The following is a 21,880-nucleotide window of genomic DNA, read 5'->3' on the forward strand; positions in this document are numbered from 1 at the left end:
AAAAGCAATATAAAACACAACAATAGACAAGAGACACTGACAATTATAAAAATTTAAACATTAGCCAATTAAAACAATTGGCAAGAACTAATAAAAACATGGATTAAAACAGAGAGGTTGTAAAAGTAGACTGGGTAAGATGCACCATATAAATAAGGTAAACACGAGGTGACTGATAAAGTGCTGCAAATTCTTGGAAGTGCAAATTGGGATGGGAGTAGACCCTGTGTCTATATCAAGTTGACAAAAGTAAAAAGTGTTCCTTAGGTTGATGTATTACTCCTAAAAAAGACACACACACACACCCCAATAAAGCCATCAGAACAAATGCAATCAAGGCCATGATCGAAAAATCAGCTGATGACCCAAAGTGCAGACTGTGCAAGGAAACCGATGAAACCATTGATCATATCCTCAGCTGCTGTGAGAAAATCGCACAGACAGACTACAAACAGAGGCACAACTATGTGGCCCATATGATCCATTGGAACTTATGCCACAAGTACCACCTCCCAGCAGCAAAGAACTGGTGGGATCACAAACCTGCAAAAGTATTGGAAAATGAGCACGGAAAGATACTGTGGGACTTCTGAATACAGACTGACAAAGTTCTGGAACACAACACACCAGACATCACAGTTGTGGGGGGAAAAAAGGTTTGAATCATTGATGTTGCCATCCCAGGTGACAGTTGCATTGACGAAAAACAACAGGAAAAACTCAGCCGCTATCAGGACCTCAAGATTGAACTTCAAAGACTCTGGCAGAAACCAGTGCAGGTGGTCCCGGTGGTGATGGGCACACTGGGTGCCGTGCCAAAAGATCTCAGCCGGCATTTGGAAACAATAGACATTGACAAAATTACGATCTGCCAACTGCAAAAGGCCACCCGACTGGGATCTGCATGCATCATCCGAAAATACATCACACAGTCCTAGACACTTGGGAAGTGTTCAACTTGTGATTTTGTGATATGAAATCTAGCATATAATAATAATAATAACAATAATAATAATAATAATAATAATAATAATAATAATAATAATAATAATAATAATACATCACACAGTCCTAGACACTTGGGAAGTGTTTGACTTGTGATTTTGTGATACGAAATCCAGCATATCTATCTTGTTTGCTGTGTCATAAAATAATAATAATAATAATAATAATAATAATAATAATTATTATTATTATTATTATTATTATTACAGGAAAATAATACAAGTAATAATAAAAAGAGTAAAATAATGAATGCAATAACAATAAGATCAGAGTGAAATAATAAATGTATTAATAATAATAAAAATAGAGTAAAATAAATGTAATAGTAGCAACAATAATAGAGAAAAATAATAAATGTAATAATACGAATAGTAATAGAGAAAAATAATAAATGTACCATTTATTGTTGAGTATAAGCTGACCCAAATATAAGCCAACCAGGACCCTCACCCGAGTATAAGCCGAGGGGGGCTTTTTAAGTCTTAAAAAAAGGGGCTGAAAAACTAGGCTTATACTCGAATATATACAGTATTTTCCATATTTAAAAAAATAACAGTCAAGCTTGCTTGGACTACAAAACCAAGAATCCCTAGCCAACACACCAGATGGGAAAGTCTGGATTTTGCAGTCTTTCCTGAGCTCTGGACTCGATTTCCAAGCACATTCAACGCCGTGCTTGGGAAAGTTAATGTCCAACCAGATAAATGTTTTTCTCTTTTGTTTGACTTGATGTTTTATTGTTTGAAGGACACGCTCAGAGCAACAGCAGTTGATGCTTAATGGATCGTGCTTAATGACATCGCCGGGGCATTCCCCCTGTGACAGCAACAGAAGGCATCTCTAGGCTTTGGATGTGGGTCCTAAAATCCCCGGAATAAAGAAATTGCTGAGAGAACACCTCTCTTAAGAGTTTCTCGGTCTTCCAGAACAACTTTCTAGTCAACCTTGACTGGAAGCTGGTGCATTGGAAGGACCTAGAGATTTCTAAAGATGGACTCTGTCTGGAAATCTCTAAGTTGATCATGAGGGTCACAATGAAGCCATTTATCCGGCCCCCACGGCACAAGGGCAAAACGGGGTTGGGCTAAATGACCCAAGGGGTCTCTTGTTCTCTTCCAACCCTCATTATTATTATTGTTATTGTTATTATTATTATTATTAACATTGAGGCTGGGTAGCCATCTGTCAGGGGTGCTTTGCTTGTGCTTTTGGTGCACAAAGGCAGAAGGTGATTGGACTCAATGGCCCAAAGGGTCTCTTCCAACCCTCTTTATTATTATTATTATTGTTATTATTATTATTATTATTATTATTATTATTATTATTATCATCATTGAGTTGAGGCTGGGTGGCCATCTGTCAGGGGTGCTTTGCTTGTGCTTTCAGTGCACAAAGGCAGAAGGGGATTGGACTCAATGGCCCACAGGGTCTCTTCCAACCCTCTTTATTATTATTATTATTATTATTATTATTATTATTATTATTATTATTATCATTGAGTTGAGGCTGGGTGGCCATCTGTCAGGGGTGCTTTGCTTGTGCTTTCAGTGCACAAAGGCAGAAGGGGATTGGACTCAATGGCCCACAGGGTCTCTTCCAACCCTCTTTATTATTATTATTATTATTATTATTATTATTATTATCATTGAGTTGAGGCTGGGTGGCCATCTGTCAGGGGTGCTTTGCTTGTGCTTTCAGTGCACAAAGGCAGAAGGGGATTGGACTCAATGGCCCACAGGGTCTCTTCCAACCCTCTTTTTTGTTGTTGTTGTTGTTGTTGTTGTTGTTATTATTGCTCAGTGGCCAGCTATAGTCCGGCCCTCCAACAGTATGAAGGATCGTGAACTGGTCCCCTGTTTAAAAAGTTTGGGGACCCCTGCAATAGAGTCTCACTTATCCAAGCTAAACGGGCCGGCAGAACCTTGGATAAGCGAATATCTTGGATAATAAGGAGGGATTAAGGAAAAGCCTATTAAACATCAAATTAGGTTATGATTTTACAAATTAAGCACCAAAACATCATGTTATACAACAAATTTGACAGAAAAAGTAGTTCAATATGCAGTAATGTTATGTTGTAATTACTGTATTTACGAATTTAGCACCAAAATATCACGATATATTGAAAACATTGACTACAAAAATGCCTTGGATAATCCAGAAGCTTGGATAAGTGAGGCTTGGATAAGTGAGACTCTACTGTACCTATAGATAAGATTTTTAATCAAATCCATAAATGTGGAGTGGGGAGGAGGTCTATCATGTTTCCTTCTTTCAACATTTTTTAAACTTTTAGTGTTTTCCATCTGAAATATCACATAAGTGATGTGAAAGTTGCCAATCCAACCTTTGCTGCATTGTCAAATAATGACTCTAGTTGTGTTGTTGAAGGCTTCCATACCTGGAATCATTGGGTTGCTGTGAATTTTTCGGTCTGTATGGCCATGTTCCAGAAGCATTCTCTCCTGACGTTTCGCCCACATCTATGGCAAGCATCCTCAGAGGTTGTGAGGTATATTGGAAGCTAGACAAGGGAGGTTTATATATCTGTGGTTTGTATATCTTTCGCCAACAGACAAGAGTTCTTTCTCCCACCCTGGAGCATCCACTGATATATAAACCTCCCTTGTCTAGTTTCCTATAATTTTTATTCAAAATTTTCTTTCATGAACATACATTAAAAAGAATAAGGATTAGATAAATGAGTGTTTAAAAAAAAGAGAGAGAGAGAGAGTTCTATTAGTCCTTCCGCTTTCTGTTCTTTATGGTTTAGTTTTCAGTTCATTTTCTTTTCCCTTTTTTTTCTGGTCTAGTTCTGTAATGTCTTTTCTCGGGTTCTCCTTTGCTTATTTTTCCTTTGAGTTTTTCTTGTATTCTTCATATTTTTCCCAATCTGTTCGTTTTATACGTTTCCTCTATTTGCTTTCATTAGATATGTTAATTTGTCCATGTCATATATATCATCCAATTTTTCCAGCCACTGCTGTTTTGTTGGGATTTCTTTTTGTTTCCAGTACTTAGCGAAAGTTATTCTTGCAGCTGTCGCTGCATAGATAAATATTTTGTCCTCATTCTGATTTAAATTTATTGTGTTTTCCGTCAATCCAAGTAAATAAGATTCTGGCTTTATTGGAAATGATTTTTGTAATATTTTCTGTGTTTCCTCATGTATTGTTTTCCAAAAGAGATTCGTTTCTGGACAAGTCCACCAAATATGGAAATAAGATCCTTCTTGTTTTTTGCATTTCCAGCATTTGTTTTGAGTATTTTTATACATACAGTAGAGTCTCACTTATCCAAGCTAAACGGGCCGACAGAAGCTTGGATAAGCGAATATCTTGGATAACAAGGAGGGATTAAGGAAAAGCCTATTAAACATCAAATTAGGTTATGATTTTACAAATTAAGCACCAAAACTTCATGTTATACAACAAATTTGACAGAAAAAGTAGTTCAATACGCAGTAATGTTATGTTGTAATTACTCTATTTACAAATTTAGCACCAAAATATCACGATATATTGAAAACATTGACTACAAAAATGGCTTGGATTATCCAGAGGCTTGGATAAGCGAGGCTTGTATTAGTGAGACTCTACTGTAATTCCTAATTTCCTAGGTGTAATATGCCAACGGTGGAACATTTTAAGCCAGTTTTCTTGTAGGTCTGAGGCATATGTATACTTTTATTTTTTATTCCAAATTATTTCCCATTCCGACATCATAATCTGATAGTGGTGAGCATAGCTGCCTTCCCTTGTCTAGTTTCCAACAGACCTCACAACCTCTGAGGATGCCTGCCATAGATGTAGGCAAAACATCAGGAGAGAATGCTTCTGGAACATGGCTATAAAGCCCGGAAAACTCACAGCACCCCCAAGACCATGTTGAGAGCGAATCTCTTCTTGTATTTTCAATCCCTTGTGTCCTAGTCTCTGAAGCAGCAGAACACAAGCCAGCTCCATCTTCTCCATGATGTTCCTCTAGATATTTCAAGGCAGCTCTCATGTCAGCCTTCACTTCTCCAAACTTAAATCTTTCAGTTGTGGTACCTGGATAGAAATCAAAATCCTCTGCAAAGTTATCATGTTTATCCACTCTTACCAGACAGCTGCATCCAGCTGTGAGACACCTTCCTCCGGAGCAGAAATCTCACGTGATCCTTTTCAGACCAAAACGTTCCTCATCTCCCATTGTTATAAACACTCTGTGTTAGCCAACATTTCTCTTCATTCTCCACTGGTCAGAGATTAGAGCAGATGGGATATTGAGGCCAACAGCGTTTGGAGGGACACACAATTCTACAGAGTGGGGGTCCTTTGAAGAAGAAGCCCACCAAATGATCTTCCTAACCTTGATTTGTCCTTATCTTGTCCCATACACACAAACACGCACAATGTGTTGTAGAAGGCTTTCATGGCCAGGGTTGTTACATGTTTTCCGGGCTGTACGACCATGTTCCAGAAGTATTCTCTCCTGATGTTTTGCCCACATCTATGGAAGGCATCCTCCAAGGTTGTGAGGTATATTCCCTTGCTTAGTTTTCCAACACACCTCACAACCTGTGAGGATGCATAGAGCAACTAGGTAACTGTCTTGGCATTAAACACTTCAGTAGCCAATGGTGTATACCAACTTCCTTTGGTAATGCTAAAACATAAAACAACTGTTCTGCTTACTTGGCTCGGGCTGTGGCGCAGGCTGGAGAGCAGCTGCAATGAATTACTGCAATGAATCACTCTGACCAGGAGGTCATGAGTTCGAGGCCCGCTCGGAGCCTATATTTGTCTTGTCTTTGTTCTATGTTAAAAGGCATTGAATGTTTGCCTGTATGTGTAATGTGATCCGCCCTGAGTCCCCTTCGGGGTGAGAAAGAAGGGCGGAATATAAATGCTGTAAATAAATAAATAATAAATGGTGCTTTCAGGCAAATGGAAGATATGTAAATGGACGGGGACAGAGTAGAGTCCAAAATACTTGGAAGGACAAGTGTTTCCGAATCATTGATCTGCACTATAGAATTAACACAGTTTGACTCCACTTGAACTGCTATAGCTCACTGCTATGGAACCCTGGGAGTTGTAGTTTGTAAAAGGGTTGTTGTGTGTTTTTGGGGCTGTCTGACCATGTTCCATGGCCATGACCAAGTATTCTCTCCTGATGTTTCACCCACATCTATGACAGGCATCCTCAGACGTTCATAGGTGGTTGCAGTTCCTCAAAGTCTACAAACTACAATGTGTTGTCGAAGACTTTCATGGATGGAATCACAGGGTTGTTGTGTGTTTTCCGGGTTGTATGGCCATGTTCCAGAAGCATTCTCTCCTGACGTTTCGCCCACATCTGTGGCAAGCCTCCTCAGAGGTTGTGAGGTATAGTGAAACTAAGCAAGGAAGGTTTATACAGTAGAGTCTCACTTATCCAACTTAAACAGGCCGGCAGAACGTTGGATAAGTGAATATGTTGGATAACAAGGAGAGATTAAGAAAAAGCCTATTAAACATCAAATTAGGTTATGATTTTACAAATTAAGCACCAAAACATCATGTTTAACAACAAATTTGACAGAAAAAGTAGTTCAATATGCAGTTATGTTGTAATTACTGTATTTACGAATTTAGCACCAAAATATCACGATATATTGAAAACATTGACAACAAAAATGCATTGGATAATCCAGAACCTTGGATAAGTGAGACTCTACTGTATATCTGTGGAGGTTCCTGGGTGGGGGGGAAAGAACTCTTGTCTGTCGGAGGCCAGTATGAATGTTGTAATTAATCAACTTTGTTAGCATTAAATGGCCTTGCCAACCTCACATCCTGGCCTGGGGGAATCCTTTGTCCAGAGTTGTTAGCTGCCCCTGATTGATTCATGTCTGGAATTCTTCTGCTTTCAGAGTGCTGCTCCTTATCTACTTCTCTGATTTTGGAGTTTTGTAATACTGGTAGCCAGATTTTGTTCATTTTCATGAACAAAATCATTCTTTTCCCCCATCCAGGAACTTCCACAGATATATAAACCTTCCTTGCTTAGTTTCTCACAACTTGTAATGCCTGCTATAGATGTGGGTGAAACGTCAGGAGAGAATGCTTCTGGAACATGGCCATACAGCCCGGAAGACACACAACAACCCAGTATGGATGCACATTTGGTTTACCCTAGTACAGACCCTGTGAAAATACAGTGAGGAAGAGAAACGATAGACTGATGGGGTCAAAGAAAGATGCAAATGCAACCAACGGGATGCATAATGTCTTCATCTATTGATTGTCTGCTGTACTTTTGTGCCGGTTGCCTTGCTATCATTTCCAAGTTATTTTGGATTTTATTGATTGATATGTTTCGTACAGCAGCCAAAGGGGTTATTAAAATGGTAAGCAAATAGATAAGGCAAACACTGCGGGCTTCATTATTTCAAATCTGTGTGCAAATCCAGCGATTGAAATGCTGTGTAAAGATGCCTTGAATGGATTCCCTTTGAAAGAAACACACACAACGTTCTCTGCCTGCCCTGTGCCATCCAATCTGTTTTTTCTTGTTACCGGGTTTTACGTACAGTTTATCCCTTGCTCTCTGTAGAAATACAGATGGTTTCCGTGGAAATAAACAGTCATTTATTTGAAACAATTGTAAAAAAAAAAAAAAAAACCTCGGAAAGAGGGGGGTAAAGAGTTTATGGAAACCAGTGGCGTAATGCATTCAAATAAATGCCAGAACCAGTTGACGGAGAGCCAAAGTGTTAAATCACGCTGCTTAAGAATTCAGCTGTGGGAAACCGATAGTAAATCCAGACTGACAGAATTTCCAGCGATGGCAAAAGGGCCTTGACATCTAGTCCGGGACACAAAAACTACAGCGGTTCAAACCCATTTTGCTTAACACCGCCTTGACAGCTGGCGAAATTAAAGAATTTAGTCAAAATACACCTTAAAATAAATAAGGTTATTCCTCGCCGCTATCTCAGAGAGGGATTCAAAGCCAGGCCATTTGGAGAATTGCAAACTTCCGTACTTGTTTAGGGCTCAATTTATTTTTAAAGCAAGAAGGCTATGCTTAAGAGGGGAAAGGTGCCCACCCAAAGGACTCAAACGCATTAGGATTTCCGTATTTCCGAAGGCTTTGCATTGAGGAGAGCCAACCAAACGCTTGCAAAATGGACATAATAAATAGTCATGGGATGGCCTGAAAAATCTTTTACTGCTGGGAATAAATGGCAAGAGATGAAGAAGCCTTAACTCCATTGCATTTTTTTCTCATTCAGAATTGATGCAGTTTGATACTGTATCGTGATATTTTGGTGCTAAATTACAATAATTACAACATAACATTACTGCGTATTGAACTACTTTTTCTGTCAAATTTGTTGTATAACATGATGTTTTGGTGCTTAATTTGTAAAATCATAACCTAATTTGATGTTTAATAGGCTTTTTCTTAATCCCTCCTTATTATCCAAGATATTCGCTTATCCAAGCTTTTGCTGGCCCATTTAGCTTGGATAAGTGAGACTCTACTGTAACAGCAAACCCCTCACTGAACAAATCTTGCCTTGGCTCAATTGCCTTAGGCTTTCTCGGAGTCCAAAATGTCTTGAAGGCACCCAACAGTAACCATCAATCAAAGTACCAAAGGTCCCATTGGCAACAAGGCTGAGCTGTAGGAAGCGGTCATGAAAAAGCCAGGAACCCAAGATGTGCCAGAAAGAACCAAAAGAGAGAGCCAGGATGCAAAGCCAAAGAACACATAGCCGTGCTTGCAAACCAAAGTCTTGGCCCAAGCATAGTCTTTCCTATCCATGAAGACTTCGGGAAAAGACTTCGAGAACACATCAGAAGGAGCCCTGAATTATATCGCTGGTGGCTTGGCACATGGATGGACCACACACAAACCAAGGACGTCCTGTTCCTCAACACATTGGTCTCCAAGTTAAGAAGAGTGACAAATAAAAGCTCATGTGGTCAACCTGGTTGATGGGAATTTGCACCATGAAGGTTTCTGGTGTTGATGGGAAATTATGAGATGAAGAACATAGCCTGGTGGAACAATGGCTGGCCCACACGGTGATCTAAAAATCGTACAGGAAGCAACAGGATGGATTGAGGTCACCTGAAACCATAGGGCCAAGAAGAATCCGGGCCATGGATAGTTCTGAAAAGTGTTTCTCCATCTCAGGTTTCTGGTTCATTTCTGTAGGACTGGATTCAATCCACATCAAGGAGAAAGAACATCTTCAAAGAAAAACTCTAGCAGGACTCCAACAATAATAGATTCCGGGGTGGCATCAACCTATAAACTCTTCTTGTATGGTTGGCCTTCAATGGACAGAAGCTGATCTCACTCTGGAAGCTCTCAATTACAAAACACATTACAAAGCTCAATTTCTTTATTTATTTACAATATTTATATTCCACCCTTCTAGCTCACCACGAAGGGGACTCAGGGCGGATCACAATGCACATATACATGGCAAACATTAAATGCCATTAGACATACGACATACAGACAAAGACTCAGAGGCAATTTAACATTTTTCCAGCCTCCGGCTTCATGAGCAGGAGGAGCTGCTGCTTCATCGTCCACTTGTGACACCGAGTCCTTGATGGAGTATTTCCTCATTCTTCTGCATGCTGCTGGAGATTTTATGGTGTTGTAAATTAATTAAATTAGCCTCCCCACATAAAGCAGTACCTAAATTCCTACTTGACAGATGCAACTGTCTTCCGGCTGCATAGGTCAGCAGCAAACTAGACTATTAATGGTCGGGAGCTTACTCCGACCCGAAATGGCTCAAACTCATGACCTCTCCGTCAGTAGTGATTTATTGCATCTGCGCCACAGCCCGGTCCATATCTCAACAACCATCCTGCCTAGAAGGCGGGACCAGGAAGACATCTTTCCACCATGTCTCCTGTATCAATTTAATGATATAATAATATATAATAATAATATACTATACTAATATTATAATGTATTGTATACACATGTAATATTAATAATAATATTATGATGTAATACAATGATATAATAATTATAATTCACTATTATAATTGTATATTTGTATTGCATGCAATCTTACTAATAATATTGCAATATAGTCGTTTAATATACTATATTGCACTAGCTGTGCCCGGCCACGCGTTGCTGTGGCGAAGTATGGTGGTATGGGAAATAAAGTATTGAGGAATTGGTGGTAGTTAAGGTAAAGGGTAAAGGTTTTCCCCTGACATTAAGTCCAGTCGTGTCTGACTCTGGGGGTTGGTGCTCATCTCCATTTCTAATCCGAAGAGCCAGCGTTGTCCGTAGACACCTCCAAGCTCATGTGGCCATTGGCATGACTGCATGGAGCGCTGTTACCTTCCCGCCGGAGCAGAACCTATTCATCTACTCTCACTTGTGAGGCCTAACTCTGCCTGTCCCCTGGGCTGAGTGGGTTGCTAGGAGACCAAGTGGGCGGAGCTTAGCCTTCTAACTGGCAGCAATTGGATAAAAACAATTATTCCTCTCCCTCTAATTAGGACTTTATTTTTCTTTTCTTTTTGTTGCATGAATGTAGAGGCATGGATGAGGGGTTGTGCTGCCAAGTTTAGTGTTTCTGGGAGGTGTAGTTTTGTTGTTATGTCCGAGGCCGAAATTTCATTACCCTTTTATATATATAGATGTTGCTGTGGGGAGGGGCCCCCAACTGATGTCAAGTCTTGATAGTATAAATTAATTTGGTGGTGATAGCAGCAAAATTTGATGGTAATGACAGCACAACGCTGGGCTGAGTTGGTTGCTAGGAGCCCAAGTGGGCGGAGCTTAGCCTTCTAACTGGCAGCAGTTGGATAAAAACAATTTTTCCTCTCCCTCTAATTAGGACTTTATTTTTCTTTTCTTTTTGTTGTATGAACGTAGAGGCATGGATGAGGGGTTGTGCTGCCAAGTTTAGTGTTTCTGGGATGTGTAGTTTTGTTGTTTTGTCCTAGGCCGAAATTTCATTACCCTTTTATATATATACAGTAGAGTCTCACTTATCCAAGCTAAACGGGCCGGCAGAAGCTTGGATAAGCGAATATCTTGGATAATAAGGAGGGATTAAGGAAAAGCCTATTAAACATTAAATTAGGTTATGATTTTACAAATTAAGCACCAAAGCGTCATGTTATACAACAAATTTGACAGAAAACTTAGTTCAATACGCAGTAATGCTATGTTGTAATTACTGTATTTACGAATTTAGCACCAAAATATCACGATATATTGAAAACATTGACTACAAAAATGGCTTGGATAATCCAGAGGCTTGGATAAGCGGGGCTTGGATAAGTGAGACTCTACTGTAGATGTATATATACTTGTAAACTGCCCTGAGTCCCCTTTGGGGTGAGAAGGGCGGGATATAAATGTCGCAAATAAATAAATCAATAAATAGATAGATAAATAAATAGAAGGGCCTTTGAGTAAATCATCTGAGGGATTTCCAGTTGTTCCAGATCCAACAAGAATGGTTCCATCTTTGTGTTGTCGAAGGCTTTCATGGCCAGGATCACAGGGTTGTTGTGTGTCTTTCGGGCTGTGTGGCCATGTTCCAGAAGCATTCTCTCCTGACGTTTCGCCCACATCTATGGCAGGCATCCTCAGAGGTTGTGAGGTACCTACCTCACAACCTCTGAGGATGCCTGCCATAGATGTGGGCGAAACGTCAGGAGAGAATGCTTCTGGAACATGGCCACACAGCCCGAAAGACACACAACAACCCGGTTCCATCTTTGTTTTGCTGGAAAATTGACAAGAAGAACGCTAGAATGGTAGGATGGATGAAACAACAAGAACTCCGTATCCATAGAATTACATTCCCAGACGGATCATAATTACGCGAAACCACGCATACAAGTGAACGCTATTAAATTGCCTAACTTCTTGAATACAATCAATTTGAAAAGGATGGAGTCTTAGTAGACCACAAGCTGAACACAAGTCAGTGGTGTGATGCAGCAGCTAAAAAAGCCAATGTGATTCTAGTGCCCAGACCGAGGAAAGTCATAGTCTCTATTCTGCTTTAGTCAGACCTCACCTAATGTATCCCGTTGATTTTACATATAAGAGAAAGCACCGTTGCACAATTTCATTTCAACCTGCTTTATCTCCGTCCGATCTTCCTACTGTCTCTTTCTTTCTCCCAGTCTTTTAAACCATCGACTGTGTTTTCTTCTCTTGTTTTCTTTTTTCTTTGTTTATTCCCGTGGCTTCATCTCCCTTGACCTGTGCATTCTTCATTGCTATCGAAAGTTAATGGGGCCAGAATTGCATTCCCAAACATTGGGGCCCCGGCGGAAAGTGGCCGAGGCCCGAACTTAGTTGATCTCTGGTGATCGGTTCAATTTAGTGACCATTTTTAGCCATTAGAGCCCCGGCAGAGCGATGGCCGTTCGGCCGAGTGTCTGTCGGAAAATTGGCTCCTTGATAAGAGCCTCTGTTATCAGAGGGGGATACTTTCTCATTTACATTTAGATGAGTATTGATTATTTATTTACTCGGAGAAGGGAGATTCGTTCCCAATCTTATCTCTCTCGTCTCGGCTTGTCAGCAGAAAGAGAGATAGAGCTCCAGACATCAGCCCGAGATAACAGCACTTTGCCAGCCGAGATAAAAGTTGGAATTGGGCCTTTTTCTCGCCTTGACTGAAAGGCTAAGTTTTAAAAATTAGAACTGATGGGTCCGGCTTTCAAAAGCCTTTCTGAAGCCGGTGGCAATTTCGCCCGGCTTGGCGGGATGGCTTCCTATAATAGGGACCGGCATTTCTCTCCTTTTGTTGCGGGAATGGTTTAATTTGGTTATACTTCTCGTGATCGGGGCAAAATGACCTTCCTTTTCTTCTTGCTTTCGGGCCGAATTGTTAACCTTCCCGGGTCATGATCCGTTCTTGTTGTTTCTTAATTTTTAAAATGATCCTTCCCAGCTGCTAGGAGGGAGGGTTTGCAGTCAGATTTAAGAAACAAAACAGCAACTCTTCAAAAGATCCACAGATGAAGGGAAAGCCTAGATGGGGAGAACTTAGGATTTATTAAGATGCACACGGAGCCCGCGGTGGTGCAGCAGGTTAAACCACTGAGCTGCTGAACTTGCTGACTGAAATGTCGGCGGTTCAAATCCGGGGAGTAGAATGAGCATCTGCTGTTAGCCCCAGCTTCTGCCAACCTTGCAAATGTGAGTAGAGCAATAGGTACGGCTCCGGCGGGAAGGTAACGGCGCTCCATGCAGTCATGCCCATGGCCACATGACCTTGGAGGTATCTACAAATAGCGCCAACAGTTCGAATCTAGGAAACAGAGTGAGCTTCCTCTATTAGCCCCAGCTTCTGCCATCTAGTACTGTATTAAGATGCACACGGAGCCCTTGATAGTGCAGCAGGTTAAACCACTGAGCTGCTGAACTTGCTGACCGAAAGGTCGGCGGTTCAAATCCGGGGAGCAGAATGAGCATCTGCTGTTAGCCCCAGCTTCCGCCAACCTTGCAAATGTGAGTAGAGCAATAGGTACTGCCCCGGCGGGAAGGTAACGGCGCTCCATGCAGTCATGCCCATGGCCACATGACCTTGGAGGTATCCGGGTGAGAAGGGCGGGATAGAAATATTTGAAATAAATAAATAAAATAAATACAGATAGCACCAACAGTTCGAATCTAGGAAACAGAGTGAGCTTCCTCTATTAGCCCCAGCTTCTGCCATCTAGTACAGTAGGGTCTCACTTATTCAACATAAACGGGCCGGCAGAATGTTGGATAAGTGAGTATGTTGGATAATAAGGAGGCATTAAGGAAAAGCCTATTAAACATCAAATTAGGTTATGATTTTACAAATTAAGCACCAAAACATCATGTTATATAACAAATTTTAAAGAAAAGGTAGTTCAATACACAGTAATGCTATGTAGTAATTACTGTATTTACAAATTTAGCACCACAATATCACGATGTATTGAAAACATTGACTACAAAAATGCGTTGGATAATCCAGAAGCTTGGATAAGCGAGTGTTGGATAAGTGAGACACTACTGTATTAAGATGCACACGGAGCCCTTGATAGTGCAGCAGGTTAAACCACTGAGCTGCTGAACTTGCTGACCGAAAGGTCGGCGGTTCAAATCCGGGGAGCAGAATGAGCATCTGCTGTTAGCCCCAGCTTCTGCCAACCTTGCAAATGTGAGTAGAGCAATGGGTACGGCTCCGGCGGGAAGGTAACGACGCTCCATGCAGTCATGCCCATGGCCACATGACCTTGGAGGTATCTACAGATAGCACCGACGGTTCGAATCCAGGGAGCAGAGTGAGCTCCTGCTATTAGCCCCAGCTCCTGCCAACCTAGCAGTTCAAAAACATGCAAATGTGAGTAGATCAATAGATACTACTCCGGCGGGAAGGTAACGGCGCTCCATGCAGTCATGCCCATGGCCACATGACCTTGGAGGTATCTACAGATAACGCCGACGGTTCGAATCCAGGAAGCAGCGTGAGCTTCCTCTATTAGACCCAGCTTCTGCCAACCTAGCAGTTCAAAAACATGCAAATGTGAGTAGATCAATAGGTACTACTCCAGCGGGAAGGTAACGGCGCTCCATGCAGTCATGCCGGCCACCTGACTTTAGAGGTGTCTGTGGACAACGCCGGCTCTTCAGTTTAGAAATGGAGATGAGCACCGACCCCCAGAGTCGGACACGACTGGACTTAATGTCAGGAGAAACCTTTACCTTTACCTTAAGATGCACGAATTTCTTCTAGTCTTTTCAGCATTATATTTTGTTTTTGGGGAAGCATCCAGATTACGTCATTTGAATTCATTCGTCATGTTTATGCTTCCAGCAGTCTTTATCAAGGAAAATTATAGTTCACCTGCTCTCCGTATGTCACAAGCCAATGCCCATGTTATAGACATTTTGCTTTAGAAATTTTTATATCGGATCTGGTATAATCCTAAGGACTTTTAAACATTCTGTTGCCATTGTGAAGTTAGCCTTAGGGAGCATCCGTACTGTACAACTGACGTAGTTTGGCCCCACTCTTACTACCATGGTGACATGCATTGAGAGTTGTCATTTGACAAGGTTTTTAGCCTTTTCTGCCAAAGGATGGTGGTGCCTCCCCAAACTACAAGTCCCAGGATTTCATCACATTATAAACAGTGGCAAAATCAAACTTTGATTTTCTGATTTTTACCGGGGAGGAATATTTCAGCATTTATAGGTGTTGGTATCCTGGATCCTAGGCAAGTGGGGTTTATATATCCGTGGAATGTCCACGGTGGGAGAAAATACTCTTGTCTGTTTGAGGCATGTTGCAATTGGCCACCTTGATTAGCATTGAACTGCTTTGCAGCTTCAAAGCCTGGCTACTTCCTGCCTGGGGGGGGGGGAATCCTTTGTTGGGAGGTGTTAGCTGGCCTTGATTGTTTCAGTGTATATCCCTGTGGAATGATGTCCAGGGTGGGAGAAAGAACTCTTGTCTGTTGGAGGCAAGTGTGAATGTTGGCAATTGGCCACCTTGATTAGCATTGAATGGCCTTGATTAGCATTGAATAGCCTTGCAGGTTCAAAGCCTGGCTGCTTCCTGCCTGGGGGGAATCCTTTGTTGGGAGGTATTAGCTGGCTTTGAATCTTTCCTGTCTAGAATTCCCCTGTGAATGTGTGAATGTGGCAGTTGTCCAGCTTGATTAGCATTGAATAGCCTTGCAGCTTCAAAGCCTGGCTGCTTCCTGCCTGGGGGGAATCCTTTGTTGGGAGGTGTTAGCTGGCTTTGAATCTTTCCTGTCTAGAATTCCCCTGTGAATGTGTGAATGTTGCAGTTGTCCAGCTTGATTAGCATTGAATGGCCTAGCAGGTTCAAAGCCTGGCTGCTTCCTGCCTGGGGGGGGGGAATCCTTTGTTGGGAGGTGTTAGCTGGCTTTGAATCTTTCCTGTCTAGAATTCCCCTGTGAATGTGTGAATGCTGCAGTTGTCCAGCTTGATTAGCATTGAATAGCCTTGCAGCTTCAAAGCCTGGCTGCTTCCTTCCTGGAAGCTCCAGTGCCATGCAATGCTAATCAAGGTGGCCAATTGCAACATTCACACACAAGAGTTCTTTCTCCCACCTTGGACATTATTTACTGGTATATAAACCCCTCTTGCTCAGTTTCCAACAGACCTCACAAGCTCTGAGGATGCCTGTCATAGATGTGGGTGAAACGTCAGGAGAGAATGCTTCTGGAACGTGACCATACAGCCCGGAAAACTCACAGCAACCCAAAACTGGAAAGTTATTGCCCTTTCTTGTGCACTAGCTTTTCTTTGGTTCTAAGTTGTCCGGTGCCCTTTTTCCAATCACAAAACCCAACCTCCTTATTAAAGCTTTGCAAGAAGGCGGATTGATTCCACCGGCGTTCCATTAATTGATTAAGGCATAATCAACTCAAAATGCCTTTAACCCGTCGTATCCGTTATTTATTTTATTTCACTTACTCATAATGAAAGTTTCTAACCTGCCTCGTATTCCCGAATCTCAGGTCAGCGTTCTACTCAAAGCTGTTTTCAATTGACAAAAAAGTATTTTCAATAGACTAAAAGCAATATTAAGCGATGTGCTGGCAACAAACGTGGTCGCAGTAACTGCAGTCGTTTCCCAAGTTTAAGAGAATCATTTTCCGCCAGCTCTTAAGCCCCGTCTGGCATTATTATAGGGCCCTTTCCTTTTCAGCCATTGCATTTGGCACCAACATCATTGTTTGTCTTTGTCTGAATATTGGATAGCATTTTGCGAGATCCCTTTTCCATTAAACGACATAACAAAACGAAAAGATCCCTTTCTACCATCAAATGGCTGCAGCAACATAAACAGGCAAACATAAATTGTTTAAACTCCTGAGAAAAACAAGGAAAAGGGGAAACAATAAAAAAAAGAAAGGGAAGAGAAGAGATGAAAGAAAACTAGCAAAGTACATTGATAAATGGTATATTTTGTCGTTGTATATACACCATTACAATTTATATACTGTATATACTCGAGTATAAGCCTAGATTTTCAGCCCTTTTTTTAAGACTGAAAAAGCCCCCCTCGGCTTATACTCGGGTAAGGGTCCTGGTTGGCTTATATTTGGGTCAGCTTATACTCGAGAATATATGGTACATTCATTATATTTCTCTATTATTATTGGTATTATTACATTTATTATTTTTCTCTATTACTATTGGTATTATTACATTTATTATTTTTCTCTATTACTATTGGTATTATTACATTTATTATTTTTCTCTATTATTATTGGTATTATTACATTTATTATTTTTCTCTATTATTATTATTGGTATTATTACATTTATTATTTTTCTCTATTATTATTGGTATTATTACATTTATTATTTTTCTCTATTATTATTGGTATTATTACATTTATTATTTTTCTCTATTATTGTTGCTACTATTACATTTATTTTACTCTACGTTTATTATTGCACTCTGATCTTATTATTACAGTAGAGTCTCACTTATCCAACTTATTCAACGTTCTGGATTATCCAACACATTTTTGTAGTCAATGTTTTCAATACAACATGAGATTTTGGTGCTAAATTCGTAAATACAGTAATTACTACGTAGCATTACTGCGTATTGAACTACTTTTTCTGTCAAATTTGTTGTATAACATGATGATTTGGTGCTTAATTTGTAAAATCATAACCTAATTTGATGTTTAATAGGCTTCTTCTTAATCTCTCCTTGTTATCCAGCATATTCGCTTATCCAACATTCTGCCGGCCCGTTTATGATGGATAAGTGAGACACTACTGTATTATTATTATTGTATTTATTATTTTACTCTATTTATTATTACAGTAGAGTCTCACTTATAAAATAATAATAATAATAATAATAATAAGAAGAAGAAGAAGAAGAAGAAGAAGAAGAAGAAGAAGAAGTTAAAGACATGGGCCAATTAACTTTTTTTCTTAAAAAGAACTCGGGAAGCCCCATAAGACAAACGGACTGGGAATCAGTAGAAAATTATTTTAGAAGAATGAAGACATAACTGATTATTAATAATGGAAAAATCATTAGGGTCAGAAGGACAATAAGTAATTTTAGAGGAAAGAAATGACTGGGCCCTAACCACTAAGGATTAAAGGAAGTCACCGTATTTTTTTTATCATTATTATTATTTTTATTATTATTTTACTATTTCTTATTTTATATATATATATGTATATCCTTTTACATATATATACATACATTTTTTCATTTTCTATTATCTTGCTCTTCATATTCTTTTTTCTCTATTTCACCTATCTTTCCTATCATGGCATTGTTCTCACACTTTCACTGTATCTTATTGTTAATACTTCAATAAAAAATGATAATAATAATAAAATAATAATAATAATAATAATAATAATAATAATAATAATAATAATAATAATAATAACGATCTGCCAACTGCAAAAGGCCACCCTACTGGGATCTGTTCGCATCATCCGGAAATACATCACACTGTCCTAGACACTTGGGAAGTGTTTGACTTGTGATTTTGTGATATGAAATCCAGCATGTCTCTCTTGTTTGCTGTGTCATAATAAAATAATAATAATAATAATAATAATAATAATAATAATAATACACAGTCCTAAACGCTTGGGAAGTGTTTGACTTGTGATTTTGTGATACGAAATCCAGCATATATATCTCGTATATATATATACGACCTCACGATTGAACTTCAAAGACTCTGGCAGAAACCAGTGCAGGTGGTCCCGGTGGTGATGGGCACATTGGGTGCCGTGCCAAAAGATCTCAGCCGGCATTTGGAAACAATAGACATTGACAAAATCACGATCTGCCAACTGCAAAAGGCCACCCGACTGGGATCTGCACGCATCATCCGAAAATACATCATACAGTCCTAGACATTTGGGAAGTGTTCGACTTGTGGTTTTGTGATATGAAATCCAGCATATCTATCTTGTTTGCTGTGTCATAATAATAAAATAATAATAATAATAATAATAATAATAATAATAATAATAATAATAATACATCACACAGTCCTAAACGCTTGGGAAGTGTTTGACTTGTGAGTTTGTGATACGAAATCCAGCATATAGATCTCGTTTGCTGTGTCATACTATGTCTTTGTGTCAATAATAATAATAATAATAATAATAATAATAATAATAATCAGTCCTAAATGCTTGGGAAGTGTTTGACTTGTTTGCTGTGTCATACTATGTCTTTGTGTCAATAATAATATAATAATAATAAAAATAAAAAATAGCAATAATAATAATAATAATAATAATAATAATAATACAGTCCTAAACACATGGGAAGTGTTTGACTTGTGATTTTGTGATACGAAATCCAGCATATCTATCTTTTTGCTGTGTCATACAATAAAATAATAATAATAATAATAATAATACAGTCCTAAACACATGGGAAGTGTTCAATTTGTGATTTTGTGATACGAAATCCAGCATATATATCTCGTTTGCTGTGTCATACTGTGTATTTGTGTCAGTAATAATAATAGTAGTAGTAGTAATAAGTCTACGTAGAAGGAAAGGGGGAAAAACCTGTAAAAGAAACAATGGAATTTTGGAAATAAATATTGTAATTGGCTGGTTTGGGGTGCAGGGATAGCACTAGGTGAAGGGTAACAAAAGGTAAATAATATGAGTATGTAATATAGTTAGAGAGTGAAAATACCATAGGAGCTATGATATACATAACTCTGTATTGCAAATATGTTAAAGAATTTATAAGTTTTAAGTACTGAATATGTAAAATTAATTACAAAAAAGTAGTAATAAGTCTACTGTGAAATTATCTGTTGTCTTTCATTTCATAGACTTAGTCTTCTTCTGCCTTTTCAGATATTGTTGGGGATGGCCATGCTTTTCCACAATGGAGTATAGAGTAAATAATGGGATGAAACTGATGCTGAAACGTGTGTGGATGTGCCTTCAGGTCTCTTGCAGACTTATGTCAAGCCCATGGATTTCATAGGGTTTTCTTAGGCAAGAAGTGGTTTTGCCTCCAAAATTGAGCCTGGGATTCCAAGTACTAACCAGTGCCGACCCTGCTTGGCTTCCAATATGGGACAGGATCTGGTGTCTCTAGCTGGCACCCTTGAATGTTTTGACTCTCCATTCTCCCTCCCCCGTTTTCCTGAAGCTGAAAGAAGTCCTGTAAATTTATTGTCTGTTTACAGGCCCTCAGTACCGGCTGGAGAAGCAGAGCGAGCCCAACGTCCCCGTTGACTTAGACTGTACCTTGGAGAGCCAAAGCACTTTGGAGTTCTGCCTCGTCCGAGAGAATAGTACGTTGGCCCCTTTCCCCCTTTCTTGAAATGCTTAAGCTCACGTAAGTGATGTCCCTATGTTTGGGCAAACAACGTTGGAAGATAAGTTGGGTCCAGTCTTTTTTTCCTCCTTTTCCTCCTCTCTGCGTTCTTCCTTCCTTCCCTCCCTCCCAGAGACAGCTCTCATCTCTGCCAAAAAGAAAAAGACTTCTGTTTCCAAAAGCCCCGTGATTGATTTCATACCTTTTCGGTTAAATCGTCTGCACCCGATCACTCGGTGATTCATCTGTTTTTCTCCTAACCTCTGCTCTTGTGAAGTTATTAGAAACCTCTCTCTGTCTCGGCTGCTTAAACAAAAACACTCAGTCCAGTCTGTTCCAGTTTATTATCAGCAAGAGGTCAAGATTTCGGCCTTTGAGGCTTTCTCAGGCCCTTTTCCAACATGATTTCTGCTCCTTGCCTGAGAAAACCCTATCAAATTCATAAGGTTGCTATAACATGAGACGTGAAGGCACATATTCCAAAACTACTTTGTGCTCCATTCATAGGAATCGCCTTAATTGTCCCAGTTTGGCGGAGATTCTCCCAATTCGTCCTCTGTCATCCCACTATTTTGGTTGTTTTTATAGTGTCCCGGCTTCTTTTTCCTCCCCCTTTATCCTCATCTTACTTCAGTTGCTTGCAAACTGAGTTTGGAATCTGGGTTGCTGTGAGTTTTCCAGGCATGTTCCAGAAGCATTCTTTCCTGACGTTTCGCCTGCATCTATGGCAGGCATCCTCAGAGGTTGTGAGGTCTGTTGGAAACTAGGCAAGAGGGGTTTATATATCTGTGAAATGCCCAGGGTGGGAGAAAGAACTTTTATCTCTCTGAAGCAAGTATGAATGTTGAAATTGGCCACCTTAATTAGCATTGAATAGCCTTGCAGCTTCAAGGTCTGTCTGCTTACTGCCTGAGGGAATCTTTTGGGAGTTTGGGACATGTTAGCTGAGCCCAATTGTTATCTGTCTGGAATCCCCCCCCCCTTTTTTTTTTTACTGTTGTTCTTTATTTATTACTAGCTGTGCCCGGCCACGCGTTGCTGTGGCAAAGTGGTGGTGGTATTGGTTAAAAATTGTTGTGTAATTTTTATTTGACGTTATTTGCAGTTTTTATTAATTTTATTGTAAGTTATATTTTTATTTATTATATTTTATTATTTTCTTGTATTATTTTTAGTTATTTTCTGTTATTATAGTATTTTATTGTATTAATTTTTTAGCGTTTTTTATTAATTTTTTTGGGGTTGCTAGGAGACCAAGTTGGAGGAGCTTAGCCTTCTAACTGGCAGCAATTGGATAAAAGCAATTATTCCTCTCTCTCTAATTAGGACTTTATTTTTCTTTTCTTTTTGTTGTATCAAACTAGAGGCGTGGATGAGGGGTTGTGTTGTCAAATTTCGAGGTTGGGGGGCCTGTAGTTTTGTTGTTTTGTGGGTCGCCGTGATGCCATCACTCTTTTATATATATAGATTGGACTGTTGTATGCTGTATGTTTTCTGCTAACCTAGCAGTTCGAAACATGCAAATGTGAG

The 21,880-nt window shown here is 39.8% G+C and overlaps 1 protein-coding gene across 4 annotated transcripts in view; it reads left to right on the forward strand.

Moving 5' to 3' along the window:
- The window catches only part of mapkap1 (MAPK associated protein 1), a 199,787-nt gene that overhangs the window by 124,067 nt on the left and 53,840 nt on the right, over positions 1-21,880 (forward strand). For 3 of the 4 annotated variants that reach the window (XM_062960432.1, XM_062960431.1, XM_062960433.1), the window contains one exon: positions 20,220-20,327. The exons of the other annotated variant lie outside the window; for it this stretch is intronic. In XM_062960432.1, the coding sequence (XP_062816502.1) occupies positions 20,220-20,327 (108 nt within the window). The remainder of the gene's footprint in view (positions 1-20,219; positions 20,328-21,880) is intronic. 4 annotated transcript variants of the gene reach the window in all.

The sequence above is a fragment of the Anolis carolinensis genome, unplaced genomic scaffold, assembly GCF_035594765.1.
Source record: "Anolis carolinensis isolate JA03-04 unplaced genomic scaffold, rAnoCar3.1.pri scaffold_7, whole genome shotgun sequence".
NCBI lineage: Eukaryota > Metazoa > Chordata > Lepidosauria > Squamata > Dactyloidae > Anolis > Anolis carolinensis.